The following is a 17,492-nucleotide window of genomic DNA, read 5'->3' as shown; positions in this document are numbered from 1 at the left end:
ATAAAGATGACAGCGTTTGATGACTGTGGGACATGTAATGATGTCTCTCCTTCACTTTCAAAATCTTGAACTAGGTAAGTCATGTAGCTTGACAGTTTTGAAACTACTCAGTAGTACCTCAACTCAGTGTTCTCATGAACTGCTCAGAGGCTTGAATTGCTTCTTCTGTTGATGTAATATTCTCTTTATACTTAATTGTAATTGGCAGTTGTTTTATATATTCACGAGATATAGAGTGTTCTTGTGACATATGTACATCTTGTAGAGTGGTTAAATCATACTTATTAATGTATCTGTCACCTTACATCCTTATCATGCCTTTGTGATGTTGAGTTACTTGGTGCATAGCTAAATGTTTATGTGCTGAAGATGCCACTGATTGACAGACAGATGTATAGATACAATTAGATTAAGACTTTAAGTCTACAAATGTGTAAATGTGTCAACTACAATTAAACTTAGTTGAGACTGACAGAAGAGAATTGAGCATTGTTTCTACTAGAAAGCCACTAGCAGTGACTGCCTCTTATAGAAGAGGTTGTCAGAGAAACATCCTGTGTTGTTTGATTAGTTGAACTATATTAGCTTGGGGATCGATCATCTTTTTTATTTTCCATTGCTACAGTGAAAACAAAAAATTTTAGGAAGGTGGCTTAGTCAGTGGATCCCTTCTGTCATAAGTGTATGTACCTGTAAATGGGTCCCCCAAACCCATACGAGAAGATCTATGTGTGGTACCATGCATATAATCCTAGCAGTGGAGATAGGCAGATATCTGGAAGCTCATGGGCCTGGCATACACAGTGAAATTCCAGCCAATGAGAGTCTCTGTCTCAAACAAAAGGTTGAAAGGCCTTCTGAACCAACACCGTACATTCTCCTCTGACCTCCACACACATGCTGTGTACATGCACATGGACACACAATGAGTACAGATCATGTTGTAATAGGTATGAGCATGCTATCCTGACTTCATGGACACATGACTAGGTTGCCAAGTATCTAGAGATTATTTTCTTTCCACTAGGCTTTTGAAAATAAAACTTGCAGGCTGTCGACCTGATGACATTTTTTAATCTTTTTAGGGTGATATGATTTGCCTCTGATTCTCTCTGTATTATTTATCTCTGTGCCGTGTTTTATCTCCAAAGTTTTAGATTATAAATAAATCCTTCCATAGATTAAAAATGATTGAAAGGAGCTCTGTTAAATGCAGGCTTACCCTTTTCTTAATCATTGGAACCATTTGGGAGAGCATCTATGGTCACATTTGAAGTTTTATACCATTAGCTAGGTGTTTGGAAGTTACCACCTAATATCCCAGGCTCTGAACAAGATAACACTTGATCTATTTGCTTAATGATTGATGAGTTTCCCCTACTGAGCCTTTAACTCTTCTACATGAATAGACCATCAGCTTTTTTGTCTGTCTGTCTTTTTGTTTGGAACCTTCTTTTCTCCCCTGCACGCATCTTTCTGATATTTTTACATTGTACCTGGCCTCTACTGGGGTGTTCTGGAGCAAGCTGAGAGATAGGGTATTTTGCTTTGGTTGGTGAGATTTCCTATTGTTTACCTTGGCTTAAAGATATCTATTGCTGTCCTTGTAAACATGTGGTTCCTTAGAAACAGAGCCTTTCAGAATGCACATGCTGACAAGAGATCTGCCCAGATCTTGGAGGTTCTTGGTGTGACAAAGGCAAGATTCATTCCATCAAGAAATGCGCCAGAGATAAGGAGAGTAATGAAATGAGCTCTGTAGACCAAGAGGCGGAAAAGGGAGCAATGCCACTGCCAAGCTGCATCAGAATCCTGATACAATCAAACCTGAAAATTCTTAAACTCTGCCTTAGAAAGTCTACTTAGAAAACAGGGGCTCCAGAGACAGAGAGAAAACCCTAAATACCTAAGCCTCTGATGGGAGTCAGTTTGCTCTCTAGGCCACCTTACTCATTAATTTGCCATCTGCTCACCTATTCATCTACCATTTCTCCTTCCACCCACCCTCCAACCCATTCATTACTACTTACCTACCCATCATCCACTCATCCATCCATCCATCCATGCACACATGCATCCATCCTTCCTGCTGCTTTTCCACCCATTTATCCATCCACCCACCATTTACTACCTACCTAACCACCCACTCACCTGCCTATCTGCCCGCCTGCCCATCCATCTACCCTAATGCTCATCCACTCATTTGTCCATCCATGCACTCACATCTACCCATTACATAGTCATTTACTATTCACTCGCTCGTCACAAACCCACCAACCCATCCATCCATTTATCTATCGACCCACCCACTCATACATCTTCCCACCTTTCTGTTTGTCCATCCAACCAACCACCACAGGCGGACCAAAAACAGTATATTTGCCTCCCAATCACTTACCCGTTGTTAGAAAGAGGGGAGTTTCTTTTTCTTTTTTCTTTGCTCTCCCCACTTAGCCCACTCCATCCATGTGGAGAACAAACAGAATCACCAGTGTGTAAAGACGACCCTACCTATCTACCCACCTAACTGCCTTCCCTATGGTCTCTTCTTCTCAAAACCAACTAAGAACTTAATGTGTAGGACTCACTGGGAAGAAAGCTTTTATTCTATATAGTCTGATAAGGCATCAAGAATCAGAATCAGTCTAGTCACATGACTTGGTCCTCTTCACAGACCCCTATGACCAAAAGCAAGAGCTGTGCAAAAGCTTCTAATCTGATTTTCTGTGTTTATGCTCCCTAGTTTGAGATTTATTACAAACAGCATAGGATTATAGTGCCTAATAGATCTTTCTACTAAAATAGCCACCGCATATGTTTCCTTTTGCCTAGTTAGCTAATTGCTTCATTTCAGGAAAGCTTGGGTAGCAGCTTTTTCATCCCATTGCTGTGAACTGTGAGGTATTATTCCCACGTCTCAAATGGGTCTGTGTAAGTTGCCCTCCTCTCCTGCACTGAGCCCATGTTCCATTTGCTCTTGTTTACAGCATGGGCTGTAGTGTTTCCCCTAGTTTTCTTCTTGCGTCTTGCATTCTGTGTTATTTGGAGTTTTGTCCTGGCTTTTTAAAATATTTATAGGGATTCTAAATTATAGAATCTGTCTCTCAGGACTGCTCTTTCTCAGCTGACAATTCATTACAAAAAGAAAAAAGGTTTTGTTCATCTTTCATATTGTTTCAGCCTGACATGGTTTCTTTTTTCTTTAAAGGGGGAAGGGCATTTTGAGAAATATCTTTATTTATCTAGCTGAAAATGTTCCAGAGCTTAATTAGAAGTAGCATTTTGCAACTGTTTGGGTGTTATCTAGAGGCAAAATAATTAGCCTGTAATAATAATCCATGTTGCGATAGACCCGTCATTATTGTCATCAGGGGCTGGGGACAACAACTTTCGGCTCTTAAGGGCAGCAGGGTACTCTCAGGAATGTCCACAAAAGATGAAGGAAAAAAAAATAGGAAAGTGTACTGTGGCTACATAAGCTGGGAGGTTTTGGAATTCGTGCAAGCCCATTCCTCTGAGAAGGAAGCCGTGTTCCCTTGAGGCTTGAGGCAGATCTCTGGTTTCCATTCCTTACAGCATGGAACCTCCAAATCTCAAGACTAGGCTGTGTAAGATCATCTTCTTTTGGTCTGTGCTATATTCCTGAGGGGTAACACTGCCATGACAGGCAGCAACCCTAGACTAGAGGCTAGCCAGGGTTGCCATGTTTTCGTACACAAGGCATGAGCCTAGCTTTATGCTCCGTGTAGTTAATCTGTCAGGATGCCCTAACACCCTGCATTGAGCTTTAAAGAAACAACTAAGTCAATTACAGAGTTCAGCAACCAGAGCTATATATCTCAAACGTAACTGGGCATTCTAGATTTGCAAAATCTGGCCAGTGGATACTGCTGCCCAGTCTTGGCTAAGCGACAAGGCAGTGATCCCCGTGGTCCTCCATTAAAAGACACTTAAAAACACCCGTTCTTCCTGTTCAGTTATATCTTCACGTCTCCAGGGAAGAATCCAGAGAACTGTCTGTTTCTCCGGTGACTTAGATGGCAAACTCCACCACAGGCCATGTGGCACAACTGTGCGGGGCCTACATCCCGATGTTTGCCTTCTTGGTGGAATGATGCCTGCCACCCTGGGTATGCACAACTCCCTTCAGTAGTGAGAAAGTGCTATGGCCTCAAGTCCTGTGGCAAAGGCTCTACCAGAGGCCTCTTAAAGCCCCAGGTAGAGAGTCCTTTTCTTCCTCCCCCTTCCTCCTAAGATCACTAACCTTTAGTGACTCTGGTGTGGAGACCTAGGGAGCCTCCGGAAACATGCTTAGTTAAAGAGATAGTACCTTCAGAGAACAGGGATTTCAAGTAACCCAGATTTCCCTCACATTGTAGTTGCTTCCTGCTGTCTACATGAGGAGAGGTAATTAAGTTTATTATCTGTGACCTAGCACTAATTCCTCTTGCATCCTTGCTTTGTGTGAAGGGAGAATGCCATTTACAAAGAAGTGGCTGGACTGCGCTTTACTCTTGTCAACACATTCAAGGGTTATAAAACAAGTCTACTGAGTGAACAAGCTGGGGAAAGACAGTCCCCCAGAGTCCTCCCTGACAGCCCAAATTGCACACTTCATCACAGAAAAGTAGAAGTCAGGTTGTTGAGAAATATGCTGAAAATTGCACATTGTCAGGGCTGAGGAGTTGGCTCAGTGGGATTCAGGTATAAATACAGTGTACACGTATTTACACCTAAGTTCAAATCTCCTTCACCCGTGTAAAAAGCTAAGGATGGGCAGGAACACCCATTATCCCAGGACTCAGTGGCCAGAGGCTACAGAGGATCACTAGGGTTTGCTGGCCACTATCCTGGTTCCAGGATCACTCAGAGACATGTTCCCTGCTTGAAGGGGCTAAGGCCGAGAGTGATAAATCAGGAAACCTGATGTCCTCACCTGGCCTCCCCGGGCCCACACTGCACACACCAATTATACAATCAGTGAATCAAAGGATCACAGTGCCTCTAAAATTCTCACCAGGTCACTTTCTTATCTACTAAAGCCTTTTTCATTTTCTTTGATTAAGTGAACAATGACTGAAATTAGATAAAGGACAGATGGGATTGATAATGGCTGTACATCCAAGTACAGTAACATTGTACCAAACCACGCTGGGCCTAATAGCTTACACACCAAGAGTGCTTGCAGGTCCAACCAAAGGATGTGATTGTGAAGCACTAAGACATTGTAGTTTCAGGAAAAGATCGTATTTACACTTTTCTTCCTTCGTTTCGGAAAGCAGGGTATTTTTGTGATACATTTTTAAATGTTACTTTTAGGGTCTGTTATTTTGGTCTGTTTCTTTCATTCTGCATGTGCTAATTTTCTTGATTAATTTGGAGAACATCTGCATATAAACGCTGAGTGCTTTTCACTGGCAAAACCTCCCAACTCCATGCAGGACTTAGAGACTTCGCCTTCTCCACAGTCTGGAATTCTACCTAATTGAAATGCCAAACCTGCAAAGGTGCCAAAGCCTGAGTGTGTAATTATGCCATTTTCTCTTGGTCTTTCAGAGTCTTCCTGCGGGCGATTAATCAGTATGCAGATATGCTGAACAAGAAATTTCTGGATCAAGCCAACTTTGAGCTGCAGGTAAAAGGAGAGATAGACAACACCTTTGTGGGAGAATCTTGTTAAGACAAAGTACTGCCGGGCGTCAGTCACCTCTATCTCTAATCCTGGGATCTTAATCGGCCTCTTATCGGAGGTGCAGAGATGGAACCCAAGAGTGAGAAATGGTACTTCCAGTGGATTTGCTCCATTTAGCAAGTTAGGAGATAGAGTTGTCTCCAAGACAAGGTACTGAATCAGAGTGGCAAGAAGGGACTCTTCTGGCAGGAAGCAGCAGGCAAGCCACTGAGTGCCACTGTGCCTGGCTGCCAGCCTCCTCTCAGATCATCCTAAGACTGGATGAAGGGTTCAGTACAGGAGAATCGGGTGTGCTTGACTGAGCTAATTGCTTCTGAAACTCTCTCCCCATCATATTCTCTCCTGGCTTTGTGCCACCTATATTGTCCACAGTGAGTATTCCTGTATCATAAGTATCTCTTCTGTATATGTCCTACCTAAGTATGTGTAGAAGGATCCTGGGGAGGGAACCCTGAATCCTTTTTCGTGCAGATTGCAGTCGAAACAGGATGAGCGTTCAAACTTGATGGACAGTGTCCCAGTGCCCTCCTAAAATTGTCCCGGCAGTAGCACCCTTGCCAGCCACATAGATGTGCATGTATGTATATGTGTGTGTTTATGAACCTTTTTAGTTTTCTCCTTCGAGATTTTCATATATGTATGTATCACATTTTTCTCAGTCTCACTCAAGCCCCATCTTCTCCAAGCTCCCTCCCACCCCTGACAGCTTCCCTTCCAAATTACAAGCGCCCTTCTCACGCTTCTGTCTTTGTGTTTTGTCTTATGACCCACTGGACTATCCAGGACCTTTTCTTGCCAGCCTCTTTTGAACAAAGCAGCTTTGTGCAGGCTTTCTTGAGAATTGAGGATTCTTGTTTATATGAACACTTTTCTGGCCACTACATTTTGGAATGACCAGTGAGGCTGAGAGTATTTATCAGCTATGGGGATTTTTGCTATGCACTGCCTGGGCATTTCTTCTGCTTGCATTGGCTGTCAGTGTTTTTAATTAGTTGGGACTCTCATTATATCCTATTCATGGTTTTAAGTTTATTATATAAAAATATTTAACTTTTCCCGTAGTCAAACCTGACATTTCTCTTGTGATTCTATGGTCTTAGGTTTTGCATAGCAAATCCCTAATTGCCTCAGTGTTGTAAATGAAGTTATCAACAATGAAGTTAATATCAGCAATTATCTACAGAGCTCTGTTTAATGATTCCTGTTTTAAACTTTTCAGTTATTTAATCCACCCAAGACCTCTATAGCTGGTGTTAGGATCAGGGTCTGTCTTTCCACTTGCCACGTTGAGTTCCTGATTGTCTTGCTCTGTCTCTTGCGACTTGACATGCTGCAAACCTATATGCACATAGATTCTATTATCTGTGTTGCTACCACAGTGACTTCCTTGCTTCAGCTCTATAGCCAGGTAGTGGAATCCACACCTCCCAGTGAATTTTCAAGGAATTGCCCTCTCTGTGTTTGTGTGTTACTTCCTGCACACTCAGCCAGTTGAGGGTCTCCTCTGAAAATCATGTTGCTTGGATGTTAACTGGAGCTGTTGGACTGGTAGACTTAGAAATGTGACAGCATTTGAGGGAGTTCTTTGTAGTCTGTCTTTCTTTCATCCCATGCTGGTCTTCTTGCTCTAGCTTTCATTAAACTCTGGCCTTCCATGTGACTTGCTGGCTGGATGCCTGTCTGTCCTGAATGTGGCCGTTGCTTGGGAGGGACCCATCTCCCCACTGAAGGCATTCTCACTGTGCTCTGCTACTGAGGATTCATTATGACTGCTGCCTGGGTTCTCTCCCTAAGACTGAACACCTTGAAGGCTCTGTGCTCTCTGGAATTCAGAGCCGGGCCCAGGCTGGAGTCCTGGGTGTGGGCCAAGCCACAATAAACCACAATAGCCCTGGCCCTATAAGTGAATAGAAAGAGTGAGGGGTCAGCGATGTCATCATTTGAAAAGCTCTCAGCCTGGTGCAGTGAGGCACACCTATAACCGTAGGTCTTGGCAAGTAAAATAGGATCCCAGGTTTTAGGCTGTTCCAAGCTGCAAAGCCATAACCTGTCATGCCATGAGAAAACAAAATGCCAAAAGGAGCATTGCTGTGCCACTTCAAAAGGCTGGGGCAGAAGGATTTTGGGTTCTGGTCCCACCTTGGCTACATAGCAAGTTCAAGGCTAGCACGGGTAGTTTAGCAAGCTCCTTTCTTAAAACTACAATTAAAATGAGCTGGTATCTGGCTCAGCAATAACATGTTTTCCTATAATTCATAAGCCCTGGATTCAAACACAATAAGAAAGAAATAAGGAGGTAGAAAAGGAGGGAGAATGGAAGGTAGGAGGAAAGGATTGGATTTTATTTGTGGTTTTTGCATTATGGCTTTTAAAGGTACTAGGTAGACAGGCATGGTGGCACACACCTACCTACCTGCAATCCCAACACTTTAGAGGTGGATCAGAAGCAGTAGGAGTTACAGTCCTTCTTAGCTACATAACCAGGCAAGGCCATCCTAGTCTGTAAGACACCTTGTGTCAGAAAATTAAAATAAACAAACAAACAAAAAATAAACCAAAAGCAGATGCCAGGTATATGTCTCCATAAGTTCCCGTCTACATTGACCTACCTTCTTTCCCTCTCTCCCAGTCCATGTTTCCAGCCACCCTGGTTCTGTGATCCTCAGAACATACAGAACATGTGTAGCATTGTCCTGTGATTGCTGCAGGTTCAAGAAGGACACAGGATGGAAATGCTCCTTTCAAAAGTAAATAAAACAGAGCGTCTTGTATCCCATGGAGTAAAGCCGCCCCTTTCTATTGCAGAAAAGGCCAAAGAAACATGTGCTGTGTGGGCAGTAACAGAGCTCTCCGAGGTCAGGGACATCTGCTCAGCTTCAATCCTACTGTAGCTGTGAGCATCCTGATATGGGCGGCTATTGCATCCTTGTTTAGTTCTGTGGTGGTCAGGAACCCTGTAGGCAATCCCATTTTCTAGGAAGAGCCAGATAAAGGGGGCCACACAGACTCTTAAACTCTGGGGATTCTCTTGAGTTCCCACCTTTTACAGGTCATTAAACTCAGAGTTGGCAATGTGAATATCTTATTCTTCTGTGACTCTTTGTAGCTATCACATTTGAATATTATCCCTCGTATGTAAATGAGGGTGGGAAGCATCTACAATGTCTTCTAAAGATCATCCTTCAAATCACATATAGTCTATAAATCCTTGAAATGAGGCTTGATCCTTTTACATGTTTTCCCTAATTGTCTGGTGGATGCATAATTTTGGCATAGTAAAAAGTCGTAAATTATGCAAATGTATACTGTTCCTCAGAGAGGGGCTTCTGCGGGTAATAATCTCTTAACCCTTCCAGGAAGCCTACACAGGTAGATACTGCTAGAAACCTCCTGTTACCAGTGAAGCAACTGAAATACAGGCAGAAGTTAAAGGAGCTGCCCTGGTAAATCGAACCTCATGCTCACCCATGAATCACACCCTGAGGGACAGCTGGCATTGCTGTGGATTTTTAAGCTTTTCAGAATGATAATGGCCCAGAACTTTTCTGAACCCTCCGTGAGGCTGTTCCGCAGCTCCACATCTCACCGTCTCCTGTCTTTTGGTTTTCAGCTGTGGAACAACTACTTTCACCTGGCCGTGGCTTTCCTCACTCAAGAGTCCCTGCAACTGGAGAATTTTTCAAGTGCTAAGAGAGCCAAAATCCTTAACAAGTAAGTCCTCCCCCAGCCCTGCCACCTCGGGCAGGAGCCTTCTGCTTATTACCCTAATTTCCATGTCTCCTCTAAGCCAACTGGGTACAAATTGAGATGTAATCACAGTGTAATGAAAGGGTGGTTTCAAAATCACAAATCCGGTGCTGCCTTTGTAACCCATGAATCTAGATCTAAAATTGCAGGATTCGTCCTGGCAGGTTCAAAGTCAGCGTGATTGGAGATGGTTAGTGCTGAGCAGCGTTTGAGTTTCTGGAGATAATGACTTTTGCTGAGCACTCTTCTGATGTCATAACACTGTGGTTTACTTTATTGCTTAGTTCTCCGATTCTGCTTCTACAAAAAAAGAGGTGATGGTGAAAGCCATCGGCAGGCACTGCTGGGACTGTCCCATGGCTGGTGAAGCAGAGCTAGCCGTGGTATCCCTCTTGGTACAGAAGTCCCCTGTCTTCCTATGGGTAGGAGGTCTGCTGTGTGTCACCAAAGAAGAGTGTGTCACCAAAGATCAGCCTGTGTGTCACCAAAGCTTCATGAAGCCCAAGATTCTTGGGCAGCTCTATGGTGCCAGAGTACATCCTGAATGATCCTGTTCTCATGTCAAGAAAGAAGACCATAGGCTGAGAAGATGGCTTAGTGGGTCAAGTGCTTGCTGCTCAAGCATACATATCAGAGTTCATATCTATGGTATGATAAGAAAGAAAAGCAGGACCGTCGCCAGATGCTTTCAGGCTTCATGAGCACACACACACACACACACACACACACACACACACACACACACACACATTTACAGAGGAAAAGAATAGTTGTTCAGCTTCCCTCCCAAGGTCTTGGGTGTACTGAGGTCTTTGTGCCTCATCTTCTGCCTAAGTTTCACTGATGCCATCCTATTCCAGGTGCCTTTTCAATAGGGACTCCTCAGAAGATTCTGAAATGCTGCTCATATTGCTGGGTTGTCATATTTATAATGCCTCTGTAGTATTCTGACTGTCAAGGCCTGGCCTGATCCCTCTGAGCTGCTGAGGGTAGAGGATGTAGGGGAGTCTTGGAGTGTGGCAGCTGCTCTGCATCCCACAGTCCAGCAGTTTCTATCTCCTTTACTGGGAAATTGAAAGCACTTGATCCCTGGAGTGTATGATGTGTTTCTGCATATAATACTGAGCTTAGCCGACAAGACAGCAGCCTTCTAAACACTGCATACATGTGCACATGTATGTGCATGTATGTATTTATGTATGTTTGTGTGTGTGTGTGTGTGCTTATGTGTGCATGTTTCACATATAATCATTAAAGAGCAAGACTTCATTCAGTACATCCTCTCATCCAAGCTGAGCAATGGATGCCATATGGACGGTATCCATATGAGCAGGACAGAGAAAGCACAGAGGGCTCATCATGGGCCACCTTATTTATCTCGTGCTGGCAAATTCCAGCCCAGGCAACTCTGCCCAAGGAGAACTTGACTTTCAGAGAGAGCCTGTCTGCAGTTCCTCTTGCACCTGACCAGATAGATCCTCTTTGGCTGACCCCAAGATCTATGAATATAGACAGTGACTATTATTTAGAAGTGACAGATGTACCTGCCAGACCAAGCACAGTGAGCACAGAGTAGCACCCACCTGTGACTGCTGGCACATTGCCTCTTTGGAACCTTCTTAGGGCTTAATTCCTCGGCCCCCAGTTCCAAGGACGGGCTTCTGTGGACTGCACATTGTAAGAGCCTGACACTGCACAGCTTCCTTTTTCAGGCATTCATAGGGCTCGTGAGACGGGAGGGATTCCTGTGGTTACTCCCCATGCTGTTGAAACCATTACTTCGGAAGCAGAGCACCCTAACAGCTCTCAGTGTGGCTCGCTGAGGCTACCTCAGCTTCTTGAGGTACACACTTCCACCCTTTGTTACATGTGTTCAGCAATCTGTGTGGGCTGTGCAATGCTGCAGTGAGACTCTGGGCATCCAGACCTAGAGGTGACTGACTTTAGAAGCCATTTACTCTGAAGCACCTATACTTCCTGCCCTTAGAGACAGATGCCTACAGGAGAAGAGATGCCTTTAAATTAGGTGCAACTTCCAGAGGCTTTGATGCTGAATGCTATGAAGACTGGGTGGTAGCTCTATGCTGGGGTTTTCTCCTGCTGACGTGCCTACAGTCCAAGCTAGAGCAGCGTCGGTGACGGCTTTAATCATGAAGGACCCTGTTCTCCAGAAAAAGTCTTTGCTTCCCTTCTTTCTCTATAGTTTCAAAGGCTACAGAGCCGAAAGAAATTAAACACAGCTGTCTGATTTCTCCCTTTCTGGAGCCCACAGACTCTGGACCAGGCTTTTCTGTCTCTCTTAGACAAAATAACAAGAGACTTGAGCTGGACTTTTGGGTTCTCTCAAGGATTTCTCAGGTGAGAAGCCTGACCCTATTGGAGGTTGTTCTTGTCAACTCTGTGGGTTATTTTGGTCTCACTAGGCCACAAACTCCATACGGTAGTGACTGGCCATCAAGGGCTCCTGTCTGTGATAAAACCCAACATGATCTATAAGCCTAAGAGACATCAGCTTCATGCAGCTTGTCACCAGCATTCATGATAGTTGTGCCTCTTCATAGGCCTTAAATACTTCATAGTACATTTGCAAACGCTAATCTTAAACAGTAAATGGCTTAAGAAGTATCTCAGGGTGCCCTTCCGAGCTCTTTAATTACTGGGTACATTGAATGCCTAGATCCTTTTGGCTTATCTAGTGGAACAGGATTAGGCTTCTTCTGTGATCAGGCAAGTATGGTCCTGTTGCTGAAGAAGGAGGAGAAGTGGATCCCAAGGTGAAGCCATTCATTGTCTAGTGGAAAGCTAGGCTGAAGCAGTATATGGAGTCAGGAGCTGATAGGGTTGTCACCAGAGTTTTGGTGGCTGGAGGCTGGCCTGCAAGGCACAGCCTAGGGAGTAGAGGTTACCAAGTAATGCGAACTTCAGACAAGGGAGAGCTGGCAGTTGAGATGTCTGCCCATTTGACTGGCATTGTACCCCAAAGGGCATATCCCAGTCCTCTAGCAGAGAGATGCACTACCTTGGAAGTACATAGGAGTGGTATGGGCTGGCAAGGCTCAGAGGACCTAACTTGCAGGGAGATGTTATAGAGTTTGTCCCAGTGGTCTGAAGTGAGATGGTAGCTGGTCTTATACACTTGGGACATGATGCATAGGTTTGACTACATCTAGGAGAAAGCCTTGGGTCTGAAGTAGATTCAGGTCCACACAGTTATACTCTCAGGACAACATTAATGTGTCACATGACCACAAGGGAGCATCATGCTCAGGACCCAACTCTGCTCTGGAAGAGAACAAAATTCATAAATTGCTTTTGCATGATTTTGTTTGTTTGGTTTTGGTTTTGGTTGTGTGGGGGAGAGGGGCACAGGATCTCTATACATGGCCCAGGCTATCCTCAAAGGCACTGAGATCCAGCCTGCCTCTGCCTCCCAGAGTGCTGGGATTAAAGGTGTGCACTACCAAGCACAGAGCTTTTCTAAGTATTTGTAATGTATTCCCTCTTTGAGTGGCATCATGGTAGGGAGAGGGGATGTTGAATGAGCAAGTCCAGCTCTTTCAATAGCCCATTTTCCCCTGTGAAATCTATTACCTCCTAAGGGGACATATTTTGTAGCTGGACCAAAACATCACACAAACAAGCATTCCCATTTCATCAGACTCTGGCTTCTGAGAGTCCAGACTTTTGATGGGACTTTGAACGAAGCTAAGAAGAAATAAAGGACATGTGACGAATCCCCTTTTACACTGTGACCTAATCAGACAGTAGGATTTTGTATTGCAGAGTACGATCAATTTAATCCTCATGCTAATTATTTTTTTCCAAAAGATTCAAATCGTTCCAAGTAAATTCACTTTAAGGATTGGAAAGGGACCTAGGGAAGCAAACTTCATAAGCAGTAGCCCTGTGCCACCTTCATGTTGGCAAAGCTAATTAGATATATTGGTGAGGCATTGCTCTAGAGAGCATAATAAAGCTTACTGTAGGCAGAATGCTCACATCAGCCCTGTGTCTACCAGGGCTCATTCCCAATGGCCTCATCCCCTTCTACCTATTGTGTTCGGGTCTTGTTTTGTTTTGTTTTCCGTTAAGACAGAAATGCCTCATACTACCCATGAACCTGTTTCTTGGTTATCTTCCCTGTATACCCCTTGGCACTCTGACCAAGGCACTAGGCACTAAATCAGCATTCAGTGTTCTGGATTGCTTTCGCCAAGTCCTTCAACACTGTTGTTCTTGGCCTGTGTCATGGCTACAAACCCAGAGTTTGGGTGTTTTGTAAAGAGACTGTCACTGGCTCATCATCTTGGAGGCAAGAGATTTCAAGGGCATGAGGCTAGCATTTTCTCAGCTTCTGCTGAGGGTCTTGTACTTTATAGCAACATGGCAATGAAGCCTGGAGGGAAAGCAAGGAGTAGAGAGAGGAAGTGTTCGTAAGAGAGACACAGAGGCAGACTTGCTTTATAAGTACATACTCTTCCCTGTGATGAATCTATTCTTGGAGACCTAACTCTGTCCTGTGCGATCTGTCTCATTCCCAAGAGATCTGACTCACTCCTTCAAGACCTATCCCAATCTTGAGTGAACCAACCCAGTCTCTTGAAAAACACTTACCCATTCCTGATGGTAGTATTCTCAGATAGAACCACATCTAGATCTTTTAATGTCTGCCATCTCTCTGTCCTATTACCTTAGAGACTGAAGTTGCAGGAAATGGACCTTTGGGGACAAGAGTGTCCAAATCACAGCACACTATCTCCTTGTCCTCTTGAACTCCATTCTAGGTTTGCTTCTGCCTCTTCTGCCTGTTTCCTTGTCTGGCTTAGACTCCTACACCAACACATCAACATGCCAGCCTCTCCCCTTCGATCTCAATCTTAGAGTTCTTATTTTATTCTCTCCTTAGGGAAGCATTTTTCAAATTCTAGATTCTCATTGTTTCATGGGCCATACTAAATAACTGGATTTTCACATATGTTTTTGAGTCCGTCTGCCATAACAGTGGGCACAAAGGAAGTTGCAATCTCTTGTCTAGTAGTTATGGAAGCCACAAGTTTGAAGTGAGGATGGTGATGGTGTAGATCCCTCTGCTGGGGGCTGTTCTGTTAACTTTAAGTGGCCATCTCCAGACCTCAGCATTGCCTAACCCATGTTTTCTTGTCTCTGCTTTTCTCTAGATGAGGTTCTTTTTATGTCTTCCTGTATATCTGTGACTCTTGACATGCCTTCCTTATAGACCTCACTGTACTCCAGTGTGGCTCTATCATAACTAGGTTACATCATGTAGACCCTATTTCCAAGTGAGGTCACATAGACAGGCATCCTCTTTATAAGATATGCAGATACCCTGTATGATTATGGGATTGAAGTCTATCTCCTCTGTTGTGGTGTTTATCTCCTGAGGCCTGTGGGTCTTGGAGTTCTCTGTAAGTGATGGCTAAATGAATCAGTCTAGTTGCTCTTGACACCATGAGCAAGATGCTGTGGTTAAGGCAAGGCCTTTAAATGATAGCATCTCCTCACTAGAGTGCTGGCTGAGAGAGTGGGTACTACCTTGCTCTCCACGTTCAGAACAGCCTCAAGATAAGCATCAAGAGTTGTTTCCCTATACTGTTAAAAGAAATAGGGGCCAAGGAGTTGCCCAGCTGTATCTACATTTGGGTTCTAGTTGCCCTTACCCCTTACAAGGCTGATAGTAAATGTCATTTTCTCATCTTCGATTAAAGATACTGGCATTAGTACTGGATGTAGGAGCATAGGACTTCCTAGACTGGGAAAAGTCTTCCTTCTGGGTCACCTTTCCTGTGTTCACTTGGTAGGTGGATATGAGAACATTCCAGTTCCATATCCTTATGACTTGGCAGAGCTTGAAGCATCTACTCAGAGCCATGAGTCCTCAGTTCCTCACTGGAAGAGTGACTATAACATGAAACGGAAACATTTAAAAAAAGACGCAACAGCAGGTCCTAGGAGTATGTGCAGTGCAGGGAACAATGTGGGCTCATGATCTCAGGACTCGGACTCTCTTCTCTTTGACCTGTCACCTAAGCCAAGTCGCCTAGCTTTTCCCCTTCAAGCTTGGGCCAGCTCTTGACTCCGTGCTGTTAGAGAGCCACTCAGCTGTGATCTCTAGGGCTGCCCCAGGCTCTGAGGTCTGGCTCTAGGAAACGAGCTCCAGCCAGACACTCTCAATTATGCTCCTGTTTTTCTTTCAAGGGAAGAAGGTAGAAGTGTTCCCTGCAAACCCTCTTGAGGTCTGGTGACAGCTGCTACTCTTGGTAGGGAATTACTAGGAAGCTTGTAGAGATTCATCAGATCTGCCTTTCTATTAAATGCAAAGGAAGGATCAAGCCCAGCCTGCTGCCAGGGGACTCCAATCCTCTCCACCGTGTGACTCCTTCCTTGCCTGGGTTTCCAGGCATCTCGTCTTATTTGGCTGTTAGACAGTATTTTCGTCTCCTTGTGCTGTAGGCCTGGCTCTCCCGAGAATCAACCACTTCAATCATTGCCAGTGGCCTGCTTCTCAAATACCGCCATGTCCAATCATCGTTTGAACCGGAAGAGCAGAAGTGAGAGTGGAAACCCATGGTCCTTACCCTTCTTCAGTAAGGGGAAGGCATTGTGCTGGCCAGCAGCAACAGCACTCCTAATTTCCACGGCAGCTGGAGAAAGTCAGGTCAGCACCCAGAATCACCAATGTTAAACCTGCTGCTGGCAAAATGAGTCCCCCGGCTCCCTTTACAATATTAGAACTGTAATCAGTAGAGAAGCGGAGAGAAAGAGCAAGGACCTTGAGTCAAGGGCAAAGGAACAGAGACATCCAGGAAACCCAGTGTTAGGTATTTCTGTTTTTAAGAAGGAATTCTTCCTGTAGCCTGGATGGAAGGTGTTCAAAGCCAGAGTTAATGATACTGTGTTTGATACCACTGGCTTCACTGGTGGATTGAGGGTCTGAACACACATCACAGGGGCTAGAGAACAACGCTGTGTCTCCCAGTCCTGTCTGTGGCCTTGTGGCTGAAAGTGACTTGTCCATTAACCTCAGAGAAAAAGTCAGGGCTGGGTCTGAATGTGATCCCCGCCCCCATCCTAAAAATGCCAGAAGATGCCAAGTTGCCACGCTGCCAACTCCATCTTGCCCAGGCCCCGGGTGGCTTTGGCTGCTGAGAAACCTCAAAATAAAGCACATCATAATGTGTTCAGGTCTCGGAACCCTTAAGCAATTTGAAGAGGGAGTTAAGCCTGGAAGACTGTCTCCCTGTTACTCATGACCTCATACCTGCTAGCTGGTACTATGTCTTCACTGCCTGGAACACGCCTCCCATCCCTGTGGCCTTGGCAGCGAACCCACCACTGGCTGAGATCTCCTGATTTACAGAGAATACCTGAGTCAGCTCTCGCTGGCTTGCTGGGTGGTGTCTGTAAGTCTCAGCTTGTAGTAGCTGACTTTCCAGTTCTGTTGCTCCACTGACACTTGGATGGTCTATACTTCCTGCTATCCAGTATATCCATGTGTGTATATATTCATACATGCATGCATACATACACATATATGCATATAACATATATGTGCGTACAAAGTAATGGGTTCATTATGACATTTTATACACATATATCATTACAGTTTGTTATACACCCTCAATATCCTTCCTGAAGACCCCTTTCATCCCTTTTTTACCCTCAATTCAGTCCCCCTTCTATGTCCATGCCACATCTTTTATTCACTCTCATTTTCCCTCTCTTTAGACATCAACCCCTCCTTATACCCCTTTTCTATTTTTTTAGATATGTATATAATCTGGAGAAGAGTTTGCATATACTTGCGCATATATATAGATATATGAAAGGAACACTTGTATACATATATATACATGTGCCTGTGTGTGTGTGTGTGTGTGTGTGTGTGTGTGTGTGTGTGTGTGTATACATGCCAGATCTCACATAGAGAAAGTGCGCATGTAGCTTGGATTATATATTTTCTCTGGTTGAGATGAACAAGCCACTGTAACCCTCCCTCTGTGAGTGACAGACAGGTGCTTAGGTGCAAGAGACT

The 17,492-nt window shown here is 44.4% G+C and overlaps 1 protein-coding gene across 1 annotated transcript in view; it reads left to right on the top strand.

Moving 5' to 3' along the window:
* DOCK1 (dedicator of cytokinesis 1) overlaps positions 1-17,492 on the top strand; it is a 475,815-nt gene that overhangs the window by 379,313 nt on the left and 79,010 nt on the right. The window contains exons 30-31 of the mRNA XM_080912399.1: positions 5,557-5,635; positions 9,303-9,403. Of these exons, the coding sequence (XP_080768525.1) occupies positions 5,557-5,635; positions 9,303-9,403 (180 nt within the window). The remainder of the gene's footprint in view (positions 1-5,556; positions 5,636-9,302; positions 9,404-17,492) is intronic.

Source organism: Micromys minutus (assembly GCF_963924665.1).
Source record: "Micromys minutus genome assembly, chromosome: 2".
Taxonomy (NCBI): domain Eukaryota; kingdom Metazoa; phylum Chordata; class Mammalia; order Rodentia; family Muridae; genus Micromys; species Micromys minutus.
This window is presented reverse-complemented; position numbering and strand designations above follow the sequence as displayed.